Source organism: Bufo bufo, chromosome 5 (genome assembly GCF_905171765.1).
Source record: "Bufo bufo chromosome 5, aBufBuf1.1, whole genome shotgun sequence".
NCBI classification, from domain to species: domain Eukaryota; kingdom Metazoa; phylum Chordata; class Amphibia; order Anura; family Bufonidae; genus Bufo; species Bufo bufo.
The window spans coordinates 257,705,479-257,720,941 of NC_053393.1; the positions used below are offsets into that span (position 1 = coordinate 257,705,479).

General features: G+C 39.8%; 1 protein-coding gene across 1 annotated transcript in view; it reads right to left on the reverse strand.

Moving 5' to 3' along the window:
- Nucleotides 1-8,393: 8,393 nt before the first annotated feature.
- Nucleotides 8,394-15,463, reverse strand: part of SLC6A19 (solute carrier family 6 member 19) — a 144,098-nt gene continuing 137,028 nt past the window's right edge. Inside the window, exons 11-12 of the mRNA XM_040432609.1 lie at nt 10,448-10,610; nt 8,394-8,899 (exon numbers count right to left, since the gene is read on the reverse strand). Of these exons, the coding sequence (XP_040288543.1) occupies nt 8,690-8,899; nt 10,448-10,610 (373 nt within the window). The 3' untranslated portion in view covers nt 8,394-8,689. The remainder of the gene's footprint in view (nt 8,900-10,447; nt 10,611-15,463) is intronic.

Here is a 15,463-nt window from a genome sequence, read left to right on the forward strand (position 1 = left end):
ATGGAATATTCGAAATTTAAAGCATATAGAAGAAAAAATCATTAAAAATATATAATTGGATAGCAATCTGCATCAATATTCCTATGATTATTTTCATTTCGACATATACTGTTCAATTTTATCGTTAATCTGCCAAAATTTGTCATATGCGATATTGATGCGTTTTTTCTCCCATGGATGCGCTTTTTTTACGAAAATGCGTTTTATAGTTCTGCACTGCTATAGGTAGAAAATACATAAGTTACATGTTTTATATTTCAACATATTGTACTGTGTCACATTTCAATGACGTCATGTTTCAAAGACAACAGCTGTAAAACCCAATTTAACTTGTATTGCCATCTTTTATATTTAAGTAAGATAATACATATTAAGTAGTATAGATATAAAATGTGTCTTATATACAACAACTAAAATGTATTTATTATATATTATTAAATATTAAAACATACTTTGTGAAGCATATATTAAATATTGAATTTGGTGTAGAGTGGGTTGTCAAAATATTGGACACGTATTTGATATAAAACATGTAACTTATGTATTTTCTACCCATAGCAGTGCAGAACTATAAAACGCATTTTTGGGAAAAAAAACGCATCCATGGGAGAAAAAACGCATCAATATCGCATATGACAAATTTTGCCAGATTAACGATAAAATTGAACAGTATATGTCGAAATGAAAATAATCATAGGAATATTGATGCAGATTGCTATTCAATTATATATTTTTAATGATTTTTTCTTCTATATGCTTTAAATTTCGAATATTCCATGCATGATTTTACTTTTTACTTGAATCCACTTCGCAATTTATGTTTTACTGAATTTCAAAGAATGCTGTATTTTCTACCCATAGCAGTACAGAACTGCTATGATTTATGCTTTAAATTTCAAATATTCCATGCCTGATTTTACTTTTTACTTGAATCCACTTCACAATTTATGTTCTACTGAATTTCAATGAATGCTGGGTATAAAAAGGGATAGATTTCTTTGGCGGGTCACCACTGAGGAAGGGGCCAGGAAAAGACCCCGAAACGCGTTTGGTTGTTTGAAGACCCGCACATCAGCTGATGGACAAACATCTATCCATACACTTTGGAATTGGACTCTCGTTTATGTGGAACTCTCGATTATAGAAGTTCGACTTTTACCTGATATAGAAGGAACGCCTCGATTTAATTATTCGGTCCCGTGATCATGATATTCTATTCGAATATTTCCCACGGTTGGAGACAGTTCGTAAGGTAACTGGAGATCGTGAACACAAGGGACCGTAAAATCATCTGAGCCGTTCCAGCTGACAATCTGTAACCAGGTACTGCCACATTCGACATTACTAGCCACGTGGGACGCCACTGTGTGCGCAAGTGATACGGCAATCAAACTATTCCACATTAGCAGGTGTAATCACAGCACCCCAGTTAGCGAATGTATGCCGAACTGTCGATAATATACATACAATCGAACTGAGAATATTATATGTGTCTTGAATCAGACTGCTATTTTCGAATATCCATTGGCTATTTTTGAATATTCACCGTCTATTCCAATCGTCGAAAGTTTCATCGAATTGTTTACCACCGATATTATACAATCGAATGGGTAACAATTCATGTCATAAAAGACAAAATCACCAATTTTTATTCACCCCTGATGGTACATTCTATTAAGTAGATTTTATTGTCATATATTTGTATGGTGATTTTACAACCTGAGCCATTATTGTTAGTTCCATATGTTTTAGTAGTTGTTACATATTGGGTATATTTGAACTATTATTGTCTTTTAATTACTATATGTTTTAGTTGTCATATCTGCATCTGTGTATTATTAAATTATTTAATAGATACCATTGCCCACATTTTTCATTAATTTGACCTCCTCTTCTCATATTATTTTCCTTACTGTGACCCCCGTACTGATGTCTTCCTTCTTACCTTGACCCTTTACGTCTGACATCCTCCTTACCTTGACCCCCTCTGCTTACTTCTGCCATCTTACCTTGATCCCTTCTACTTATTTCTTCCTCCTTACCTTTACATCCTCCACTTATATACAGTATTTCTTCTTATCCTAACCACCTGCACTTCTGTATTCCTCGCTAATGTAAGTCTTCCTCCTTAGCTTGACACCCATCAGTCATGTCTTCCTATTTACCTTAACATCCTCCACTTGTCTTTCTTCTTACCTTGACCCCTTGCGTTCATGTCTTTCTTCGGACCGTGATCGACTCCACTTAAGTCTTCCTCCTTACCTTGACATCCTCCATTTATGTCTTCCTTCTTACCTTGACCTGCTGCTCTCAAGTTGCTAAACCTGTATGGACTGTGTGAACTGTTAAACATGAGCTGCGTTTAATGGACCACAGTCTGGAAAAGACCCAAGGGTTATCAGCATTTACCCTACTCGCGTACAGCTGTGGTTGGTCAAGGTGTTTGTTAAGCTCGGTACTGATGTGGTGGTCAAACACATCCTTGAAGGTGCTGGGGCATCATATACAATGTAAGGTAGGTAATAGTGTGGTAGTGTGTAGCCTCCTTTTGACCTATAGTGGCTAGGATGGTTTCAATAACAGCCAGCAGCAATATTTGGCGTGATCTGACTTTGGACCTCAAAAAGTTTTCTGCAACTGTTTTGCTATTTTAATAACACATGTGGTTTGGACCTTAGAGTGAACTTGTGAGAGCAGGGTATGAAAGAGGGAGAGAAGCTGAGCTGATATATCGAATGATATGATCTGGAGATTACTGAAAAAGAACTGTGTACTAACTTGTACACAATGTGATACCTCTTGGCGCAAAACCACAACTGCGAGTGACGTCTTTTTAAAAGTTATTTATTCATTCGAGTGACTCGAATTGTCACTCGAATGAATAAATAACTTTTAAAAAGACGTCACTCGCAGTTGTGGTTTTGCGCCAAGAGGTATCACATTGTGTACAAGTTAGTACACAGTTCTTTTTCAGTATTCTACATCACTCCTCTGGAGTGCTGGCAACTCCAAGGATTGAGAAGATACCGGCAGCATACCCCCCTTTGATCGACCCTCTCTCTCCCCCCTCCGCCTTTGCAAGTGTTGTACTGACACAAGCACAACACCAGAAGGTGAGTGTAATAATTGATACAGTACACTCTCTAAATCTGATACCAAAAACTACTCCCCTATGAGCGCCTTGTTTCCCGTTTATTTTGCCATAATTGATGATCTGGAGATGGATTTGTTTGGCGTTGGATGATCTGTGGTGCGGCCGGCACTAATGTCTGAATTCAGAAAGTAAAATTTTCTAAAGAGCACAACGGGATGGCACTGCCCAAAACTTTCTCCCAAGACACAAAAAACCTCCGGTTTTCCTCACTACAGATGGTGCTCTGCCTCCAAATCAGAGCAACTTGTGTCTCGAAGGAGAAAACAAATGTGGACGGCACTCGCCAAAAAAGTAGCTTCTTTATTCAGACATCATTATTGCAGACATCAAACATTATTGTGGCAGACATGGGGCGGACTTGGTATAGCGCAGGCAGCAAGGATCGTGGCAACAGCCGTTTCGTGCCTCAGCGCATTGCATGCTAGGGTGTGGGAAGGCGGGATCCAGGGGGCACAAGTAAATTCTTGCCCAGGGTCCAATCAATATTAAAGACGGCCCTGCAGATACCAGATGTAGACTACCTCCTCAGTTCTCTCCTGGCGACAAAGTCTGGCTTTCCTCCCGGAACATCTGCATGAAGGTACCCTGTTACAAATTTGCTCGGCGGTTTCTAGGCCGGTTTGAGATCCTAGAGTGCATCAACCCTGTTTCCTGCAAACTCCGGTTGCCTCCTACCCTCCGGATTCCAAACTCCTTCCATGTATCTCTCCTGAAACCATTGCTCCTCAACTCCTTTATCAGACCCCCCACCACCACTATTTCCTTTCCTACTGGCAAAGAATCTGAATTTGAAGTACAGAACATCCTTGATTTCAAGGTAGTTGGTGGCAAGAGGTACTTCCTTGTATACTGGAAGAATTATGGTCCTGAGGAACGTTCCTGGGAGCCGGAGGAAAATGTACATGCTCTGAATCTTCTCAAAAGATTTTTTCAGCACATCAGAACCAAGAAGAAGGGGCGTGAGAAGGGGGAATACTGTAACAATGGCAGTTGGCAGCCGCCAGCGTGCAGCGCATCCTGCTATGTACCTCAGTCGAACTGCACACAAGGCTCCTGCTCTCCACTGCAGGCTCCAGACCCGCTTTCCTGCACAGTCGCAGGCGATGACAGCTTCAGTTGCACCTTGTAGGAGCCGCACGCGTCCTGTTTCTTTAAGGGTTCGTGCACGCCCCTGATTCCGCCTTCTCTACAATCCCGGCCAAGCACCACCTTTATAAGGGTGCTTCCACCTTCCTGTGATGCCTGAGCAATATTGTAGTTTTCTACAGCGAAGGTTCCAGCTTGTTGTTCCTGTTTTATTATCCTGCTTCCGACCTTAGCCTGTATCCTGACCTTGTCTCTGCCTGATCCTCCTGTACCTCGCTGTTCTAAAGTGTATGATTCAGATTGTCGACCATGCCTCTGTCTGCTGTTCAGCTTGTTACACCTGCTGCACCTGAGCTATTCAGCTCTCCTGTTCTAACAGCTCCAGCTCTGCTTAATCACCATCTCAGCTCTGCTTTATCTGACTCTGCTGCTGCGCTTCTTCCATCCAGTGACAGCTCGCTCCACCTGCCTGTATCCCCAGTGGCACAGCGGGTCCACACTCGTTGGAGCGTTACAGATGTAACTGGCTTCTAGTGAATCGTTAGTAGCACCTAGGTGATTTGGCAGGGAGAGTGCACATCCCTACTAACAGTAATCAAATACAAAGATATCAGATATTGGACACAAAGGATAGTTTATTTTAACACCTTTTTAATTAGCTCACAATTAATTGAGTTTTAATACGTTTAAATAAAAGCTATATTTTATCAATATGTAAGTATTTATCTGGGTCAAGCTGGGTACTAACCTGAATGGCCTAATTGTTGTATTTTGTAAATATACCCATACCCAGATAGGGTCCTCCATTGTTTTTTGTATTTAGTGACTGAAACTTTGGTAGTTCTTGCTAAGTCTTCCTCTGGATAGCTCTCAAAAATTCTCTTCACCTCAGTCTGTCTAAAGTCTCCACCTCCAGCGTACATACAGCAAGCCATGTCAGATACTGCAGCTTCAAGGATGACTTCTGTTGGTGCAATTAGTAGATAAGGCAGCACTCGTCTTTGTAAGTGAAGCAGTGTACTATTTATTCCATACAATCCAGTAGATGCAACATTTCACAGCCTTTTTCAAACCAAAACATTGCATCTGCTGGATTGTATGGATTTTTTTACTTCTTCACTGCCTTATCTACTGGTTGGATATGGTCTACAGAGGTGACAGCCGAGACTCACTTCTACTATAAATGTGCACTGACCCTCTATTCAACCTACATTGCAGTGCTGTATGAACTTTTTTCTTTAACTTTGGGGGCCAGTTGGTGGCAGGTGAACTGGAGAGTATATATCAAGCAGCAGTGATTTGTGACATTTCTTTGATTGGGCCCTTGTTGGCACAACCAGCCATAATGTCCTGATGGCAGCCCTTGCATGGGGTTATCCAGGAGGGTGCCTAGCTGTTATCATTCCAAGAGATTTACCATTCCTAAAGAAAGAAAAAGGTGCACATTTAAGCCTGCTCTTAGCAGGGGAAGATATCATCTTCTGTTGTTAGGGCGGCCCAAGATGTACCAAATGTATTAAAAGGGGTATGCTTCAAAATAAATTTGCTACATTTTATTCCAACACACTTCAATTTGACTGGAGTATAAAATACACTTCCCCAAATGTATTCCATTGTTTTATTTCTTATCATAGTACTGAAATTTAATATATAACAATAACATCGGGCCTGTACTGAACAACCACACACCTCTCTGAATGGTCTTTCGTTTCTCTATCATCACGATTCAAGATTTGACACACTTTTCTGCAATCTGTAGATTTTTCAACCTGCATTATCCTATAATAATCTTACTTGACTGAGTTTCCTCAGCATGGACTTTTTATATATTTACCCAAATTTAGATTAAACAATTTCACTTTTGTCAGGGTATGAATCATCATGCCAGGAAGGAAAGCTACTTGGTGTACCTTGTATCATGCAGGCTTAAGATGTTAAAATCACTAAATATTTGTTTGCATATTATTGTGCAAATGTTATATGTTAATGTTGCTCTATAATGTGGTATTAATGCTAAGAACTATGACTAGTGCAAGCCTGTTAAACACATATAACATTGTCAATGACTTTCTAGCAAATTAAATAAAACCAAATTTTGTTTAGTGTAACTGACACTTCTATTTTTTTATGCAAAGGGGAAGTGATTAGAATTAGTTTTGTAATATACTTTATTAGGAGATATTGTTAACTTTTCTTAGAAAACAAGCTATAAAATCTTCCATTAGCAATGCTTTAGATAAGCCTTTCTAAGGAAAGTACATCTTCAGTATATGCTATAGACACTGAAGATGCATCACTGTTAATGTGGAGGCAGGCTGCTGAGCCTGCCTGTAGTCTCCCTGCTGCTGCATATGTAAAATACATTATGTATATATAACAGTCCCTGAGTGATATATCATCATTTCTCCCTAATGATTATACTGACTGTCAGAGCTGCTCCCATTGACAGCCTGTTTCTCCTCTGTCTGAGTGGCATATCCACTAACTGACTATTTGCCAAAATGCGTTATGTAAATAAAGAAGAAACAGCTTTTCAGCGCTGACAGCCAGTGTAGAAGTCAGGGTGATGGGGAGAAAGTGTTTTACATAATATAGGGACTGCTAGGTAAAATATTTCTTCCTTTTTTCTGAGGCGATAGAAGAGAGACAGCCAGTGTAATCATTAGGGAGAAATGGTTAAACATGACTTTGAGGTAGGTTTACATACATATGATTATAGGCAGCAGCAGGGAGACTAGAGGCAGGCACAGGAGCCTGCTTCTCCATTAAATGGGAGCCATGTTCAGCTTGTACAGTACACACTGAAGATGGATTTTCCTTAGCAACACTCATTAATAATGGAAAACAGTTTCTTAATAAAAGTCAACAAAATCACATAAAAAGGTAGATTACAAAAAACTTTGAATCACTTCCCCTACATATAAAAAAAAGTTGAATTGAAAAATGACAATTACACTTTGGGCATACACATGAGATTGTTAGCCAACCGCTCGTTTGGCCGAAAGCTGTCTCTCCCAATTCTTCCAACATATACACACACAGTTTGAACAAGCATGCATACATAATGAATGGAGAGAGGGGAGAATGCCTCTATCACCTGAGAACAAAGAGAATTAGTAGTGGAAATCCAATGTTTCCAATCTTCTATGAGATAAGCAGTCAGGGGAGAGTTGGGAGGCCAAGTAGATCTAATGTCTATGGCCAGCTTTAGGCATAAATGGTCTCATTTATCAAAACTGACAGGAAGAAACATTTTCCACAGAGACCAGTCAGAGCTCATCTTTTTTTGTTTCTACAGTAGTTTGAAGGACATCTATCAGCAGATTTGTAGCTGTGAAATTGGCTGAACTGCTGCATGTGCTTTTGGCAACTGAAGGCATCTGTATTGCTCCCATGTTCATATGTGCCCGCACTACTGAGAAAAATTATGTTTTCATATATGCAAATGAGCCTCTAGGAGCAACAAGGGCATTGCTATTACTCCTAGAAACTCTGCTCTCTCTGTAACTGCTGCATTCTCTGCCCTTTGATTGACAGGGCCAAGTGTGATGACGTTTACACTGCCTGGCCCTGTCAAAGTGAAGTGGGTGCATCTGTTGCAGAGAGAGCTGAGGCTCTAGATATAATGGCATCACCCGATTGCTCCTATAGGTTTATTTGCATATATTAAAACATCATATTTTTCAGCAATCAGGTTTTAAATCAGTGTAGTAAATTGTCCATTGTAAGGATAGTTTGAATCTGACTAAGGCCGGTACAGCCAATGAGTTATTGCTGCCAATAAACAACTCTTAAGCTCACCTAACCAACTCTGGTTCTTCTGATCCACCGAGACGTGCAGTGCTACCTTTTTTCATACATTTCCCTGGATTATGCACTTGGTCAGTTCTCTGATTGCAACAGTGTGAGCAGCAGCCGTGGTGGTTTTTACAGATACGCTTAGCGGGTGTTGTGCCTCTAACACAACTGTTTCAGATGAGCGCCTTATCTACTTGTGAAGTTCCCGGTGGTCCTCCCTATTTTTCTAGCATATATTTCTCAGCAATACGGGAACATAACATGGGACCAACACAGATGCCTTCAGCTGCCAATCGCACATGTAACAGGTCAGCCAGTTTCATAGGTACAAATCTGCTGACAGATGCCCTTTCTATGGAAAACAAGGGCAATTTTCTTTTAGACAGCTTTGCTAAATTATGTCCAAAGACTCTGTAAAGCAAGCAGAGATGTTTATGTAATTATTGAATGCAAAACTGAACGTTTCTCTTTTGTGTGAGAAAGACTGACTGTTCTTTTCCATTCCTTTACAGATGCTTCTGTTCCATTATGTATTCTTCTCCTGTGGTATTCCTCGGTTTAAAAATGAAAGAATCTTAGTTATATAACATTTTCTTCTGTTTTCTTTTACTGATATACTGTCAATATAAAGTCATTTTCTCCATGTAAACTTTACACTTTGTTTTTTGCATCACCATTGATAGACACCATAGATGCAGCATTCATAATGTTTTGCTGGTCATCATCCTTCTTTATGCATCTCCTAACAAATATGACGAGTGCAAACACAGGTATCATTAAACTTGGAACTCCAGCAAGTACTACAATTATTGCATACACCCAGTTGGGGTAAGGAATTTCTTTTGACTTCGGAAATTCTGCCTGTAATTAAGAATATGAAGAATGATTTATTATTTTATTTGCTCATTTATTATGTACTAATGATAACTGTTTATATGTTAGTTGAAAAAATATTTGGATCAGCTGGTCTACATTTACACAAAACTCTGACTTCTTGTACCTTCAAAAAGAAATCTAGTTTAATTTAAGCGACCCCATCAGATGCACACAGAGGTCATCTACTCTTTATTATGAATCGGTGCAAATCTTCTTTTGGAAGGTTAGCATGTCATTAATAGTAACATTGTCTCCCTTTCTAGACTCTCTCTACCAAAGGATTTTTAACCTCTACAGCTTTAAAATTAAAGGGGTTGTCCGAGTTATGAAAAAAATAATATAGCACTGAAAATCTGATGGGCAGCAATATATAACTAAGCTAAGCAAGTTTTATGCAAAAAAAAAAAATATATATATATATATACACATTTCCCTGGTTCTTTTCTGGCCCTTTGTTTACATGCAATAAAAACAATCTCTGCCCCTCCCCCTGCTCTGCTAAGGGAGTGAATACAAGAGCTGCCCTGAGTGACATGTCTGCCTGCTGGGAGACTCTGCAGCATGTTGTATGTGTAGAACTACATGTCCAAGCTGTATAATGACACTGCTAAGGGAGTGAATACAAGTGCTGCCCTGAGTGCTGGGAGAAAACAGCAACTTGTAAGTGTAGAACTACAAGTCCAAGCTGTATAATGACACTGCTAAGGGAGTGGATACAAGAGCTGCGCTGAGTGACATGTCTGGCTGCTGGGAGACTCAGCAGCATGTTGTATGTGTAGAACTACAAGTCCAAGCTGTATAATGACACTGCTAAGGGAGTGAATACAAGTGCTGCCCTGAGTGACATGTCTGCCTGCTGGGAGACTCTGCAGCATGTTGTATGTGTAGGACTACAAGTCCCAACTGTATAATGACACTGCCAAGGGAGTGGATACAAGAGCTGCCCTGAGTGACATGTCTGCCTGCTGGGAGACTCTGCAGCATGTTGTATGTGTAGAACTACAAGTCCAAGCTGTATAATGACACTGCTAAGGGAGTGAATACAAGTGCTGCCCTGAGTGCTGGGAGAATCAACAGCAACTTGTAAGTGTAGAACTACAAGTCCCACTTGTATAATGACACTGCTAATACACACAGGATCTTCCCCCTACCTTCTTGTGCAATGCTCTCTCTAGTCTGTCAGATCCTGTGCCCAGAATTGTCACTGCTGCAGCTAGCCAGTATGTGCAGCTGTAGGGGTTAAGAATCTTAGAAGAGAGAGCAGACGGCAGTGAAGGGGGGTACAGTGACGTCTCATTTACAGGCTTGTAAACGATCTTTATCAGAGCTGGGAGAGAAGCTGACATCACACGTCATGTGACCCTCAGTGATATCTGAGAAACCAGCCACTGGAGATTAAGTGAGTTATTTGGAAAGCTGTTACATTTGCCCAGTTAGGAACATAGAAAGAACAAAAAAATAACTCTGATAACCCCTTTAATGAATATATCAGGCAATAACTGCATTACGAGAATACTTGTGTGAGATACTTACATAGTCGGGATCCCAAGTAATGTATAAAGGTTGTTCTGAAACTTTAACCACAAAATAGAAAATGAATATCACGAGCATAATCAGAGGACTGATAACTCTCCAAGTGGCTTGCCAAAAGATGTTTGGTTTATGACCAATCATGAATTTGATGTCTCTGTTAAACCTAAAAATGTAAAGAAGCATAATTTTATGCTGCAGTTGTTTATGGAAATCTTTACATGAATCTTTGTTTTATTGAAAATGCAAATAAGGCTGGTATTGCTTCTAACTGCTGCACACTTACTGTAGATGTGGGTTAGGAAGTTTCATTTTGTAATGGAAAAAAATAAAATGTAAACTGTTTGCATACTTTGCTTACGCCCTGAGTCTCAGTGATGTAAAAGATATTATTGCCAAATTTCAAGAAGATTGGATAATATTTAGAGGTTGCACACTTTGCTAAGTTTTGTAAAAGTAGGCGAAAAATTTTATTTTTCAATGTTAATTACTTTTATTGGGAAAACTAGAAATCACAAACTTAAAATAATATTAAAACTAGACACTAAGATTAATAGGTAGTATGATAGGCAAAACATGTGTTATATTAATCAACTTTGAACGATGCAATCCCTTCTTTTGCTAGGTTGGTGACTACTTTTCTGTGATGCTCGAGTACCCTCAACAAGAATTGTTTTTGTTTTTAGTCCCTGACCGATTCGTTAAACTTTTTTAACTGAGCAATTCCTCTTTCTGCGGTATCATTGACCACCTTAAGAGCGTTCACATGGATTCTTAGAGAATCATTGCAGTATTCTGTCACGTCGTGGATCCCAAACAATTCAAAGAACGTCTTTGTTTTATTAGTAACAAAATGGCTCAGGTCTTTTCCTTTGAAAAACTAGGTTTTTACCCTCTAATAGTTTCATTTCCTTTTTCTTTGCAGGTTTGGTTTCAACATTTTTATTCATATTTTCCTTAACAGTCCAAAAAAGCCAATCCTACGTTTGTTTCTGACAGATACCAAAGGTGTCTCTTAGAAACTGTGAGAGCACTTTTTTTAATGTCTCCATAAGCAGTAACATATCCAAATCATTCTTTGGAGCCAATCGACTTACAATTGCCTTGTGCAAAAAGAGAACATATATGAGGCTGACAAAATGTGTAACCCATTTCATTCCTTTCAATTCTCATTGAGGAATATTCAACTTTTTAGTGAAGAGGACAATTTTAAGTGCATATATTGCCTTTGCCATCCACCTTACTTGATGCAGAGCCCCTGGGATCCTGATTACTGAAGTCGTTTTTAGACCAACCTCCTAGGTACATGAGGGAGAGTAGTAAAAAAAGGGATCAATGTGTGCAACCTCTAAATATTATCCAATTTTCTTGAAATTTGGCATATATATCTTTTACATCATTGAAACTCGGGAAGTAAGCAAAGTCATATAAAACTGACATCTTAGGAAAAATGAAACACCCTAATGTGGGTAGATCAAGTTGGTATGCTGTGGGCAAGTTATGTTTAAATTTGTTCAACACATTTATGCCCGAAAAGTTATAATAGGATAGAAATAGGTTTAAAGGAAAGGATATGTATCAACTGCTTTAAAAATTAAAATAAAATCTACAACTCCCGCGGTGCTCAGTCTGTATATAAAGTCTATGTAACAAACACCACACTGGTACACTGCAAAGAAAACTTTCTTCGTGTAAGAGTGTGGTTTCCATATGTACAGAATAAAAGCTGATACTTGGATACTGATACAGATACTTGTAATTTTGTGTGTATATATATATATATATATATATATATATATATATATACTACACACAAAAAAGAGATATTTGGATTTTGGGGGAAATTTATGGAAAGTTCACGCTACAGTGATATTATATAAAGAAAGTAGAGAATTTAAGTATAAGTAAGTAATGGTGATTTCCTCATCTCAAACAATTTATTGAAACAAAAGCCAACAACAGTATTAGGTATATCCCTACAAAAAATGTCAATGTCTCAATAACTTGTCATGTGTCCTTGAGCATCAATTACAGCTTGACAAAGAAGTCTCATGCTGTTCACAAGTCGACTTATTGTCTGCTGAGGCATGGAATGCCACTGTTACAGTTGATATGGTTGAAAAAAGACATAAGTCCATCAATTTCAACCAAGGGATAGGTGGGGACGCGAATCTCAGAAGGAAGTGAGACTCAGATTTCTACACGTTTTCATAAGCATTAATGTTGTTTACTTTAAATAAATCATCTAAACCCTTTTTAAAACTGTCCACTGTTCCTGCTGTGACCACATCCTGAGGAAGTCTGTTCTTGAAGGGCGGCCCTCGGGTCATTGAGATTCTGGGGTACAGAGCGACTCAGCTGATCCCATAGGTTTGCAATGAGATTCAGGTCTGGAAAAAGTGCAGGCCACTCCATTTGAGGTACCCCAGTCTCCAGTAGCCGCTTCCTAATGATGCAACCTCGATGAGCTGGCACATTGTCGTCCATGAAGATAAAATTAGGCCTGTGTTGTTCATGTAGAGGCACAATGACTGGATTAATAATGTTATTCAAGTAGTATAGTCTTGTCATTGTGCCATTCACAAAGTTTAGGGCAGTTATGTATTGACTAGACACACCTGCCCACACTGTAACACCACTACCACCAAAGGCTCATCTGGTGACAACAGTGGCTGATGCATAGCGCTCTACTTGATATCTCCAACATCATTGGCAGCCACCATTTCTGCTCAGCATAAATTTACTTTCATCAGTGAACAGTACTGTGGTCCACTGTAGATGCTCCCTGGCCTATGCAAGACACTGACGCTGTGGTCAGGTGCCCTTGCAGGTTATCTAGGAAGGAGACCATGCTGATTTAAATGGTTTCCAATGGTCTGACGTGTCACTTGGGTGCCTCTCATCTCCCTCAAATGTGCCTGGAGTTGTGTGGCATTCATCATCCAGTTCTGCAGGGCATTGTTCACAATGAAGCGGTCATCAGTGTGGGATGTGACCAAAGGACATCCACTTCTATGCCTTTCTGTGACTCTTTCAGTCTCTCTGTATCTCTGTTGCAACCTGCTGATGACACTCTGTGACACTCTAAGCTCAGTGGCCACTTCTGTCTGAGAACATCCTGCTTGAAGCCTCGCAATCGCGGGGTACTGTTGATCAATTGTTAGGTGTCGTCTTGGTCTCATGATGTCAAAATGAGAACAGCATGATGAGGAGGACTGTTTAAATACCAATTCTAATTGAACCTGGAAATTTATTGGGTGATTCATGGATCAAACACCTGTTTGTAAAAGAACAGCAAGTTGTGCAAAAAGTACTGAAACAATGAACAGTTGGACATGTGTATTCAAAAGTTTAGAGAAGGTCACATTAAGTTCACCTGTAAAGGTTAGAGTGCATTTTTAGGTTCATCATGAAATTTCACCCACAAGCCAAATATCCCTAACTTTTTGTGAGTAGTGTACATATGCACTACACAGCACTACTGTGTGTAACGTGTGTGTATCTATATATTATAAATAATGAGAACACTATCGATATTAAGCACAGCTACCCATGTCCAGATATTGAGCACCGTGAGGCTGTGTAGTTCCCCAATATACAAAATAAGCAGATATTGACACACACAGTTAGAGGCGCACACTGAAAATGATTTACTTACTGCTTTGGGATCTCTTTCTCCTCTAGAGTCTTGGAGGCTTAAGGACCTTTGAGATGATCGATCATGTGACATGCACACATTATTAACTCCAAAGGTCCTTTATACTCACATTATATTATCACAAAAGTAATTTACCATTTCCTATACACATTTATTTCTAGGGGGTCATTGTACATTGTGGTTTTGTCACGGATTTTGCCTCAAATTGATCAAAAACTGCAATAGAATCGCATTGTATACAGATGTGTGTAGGAGTGCAGGACTGGGGGCTAAATTACACACCTTGCTGTCCTAGCACAGAGCCGCCTGAGGCTACAGCCTTGCTACATGAACAGTGCACCCATGTGCATAGATGTAGTGAGCACATTGGACAAATATATATGTAGGAGAACCGGACCAGTACTACAAATAATGGCAGTGGAGAAACAGGTGAGCGTTAACATGTTTAGTTTAAAGAGAACTTGTGATCACAAAAAGCAGTGCAATCTGCAGGCAGCATGTTTTAGAGCAGCAGAAGTTAAGCATATTTATATATACTTTTCTTGGAAAATATTAAGTAAAACTTGTCATTTATATGCTTAAATCTGTTTTATCTCTGATTTATAGCATTGTCTATGTAAGTGTTTATACAGGCTTGGACTTTCCCATAGGGTGACAGATGAATCCCTAGTGGGCCCATGAGCAAGAGTGGGGGCTCCCAGTCCCCCACCCACTGCACTAGTGGCACATGGCACATTAGACTTATGGTCCATTCACACGTCCACAAAATGGGTCTGCATCCGTTCCACAATTTTGCGGAACAGGTGAGGACCCATTAATTTTCAATGGGGCTGGAATGTGCTGTCTGTATCCGCCTTTGCGGATCCGCACTTCTGGATCAGAACTTTCATTCCGCAAAAAAATTGAATATGTCTTATTCTTGTCCGGACAAGAAAAGGCATTTTCTATGAGAGTTCCGGCAATGTGTAGTCCGCAAAATGCGGAACGCACGGTGCCGGTGTCCGTGTTTTGCGGATCCGCAAAACACATACAGACGTGTGAACGGACTCTAACTGCACAATGTATAGATAGACAGCATCATTGTAAGACTGGGGTACCTAGGGCCAACCAGTAAAATTTATTTTGGGCAGTGCCTGCCCTTTTAACAGTGCCTGCCCCTTTAACAGTGACCGCATCTTTAACAGTGACCTGCACAGTGCCTGCCCCTTTAACAGTGACCTCCACAGTGACCGCCCCTTTAACAGTGACCTCCACAGAGACCGCCCCTTTAACAGTGACCTCCACAGGGTCCGCCCCTTTAACAGTGACCTCCACAGTGCCCACACATTTAACAGTGCCCGTCCCTTTAACAGTGACCTCCA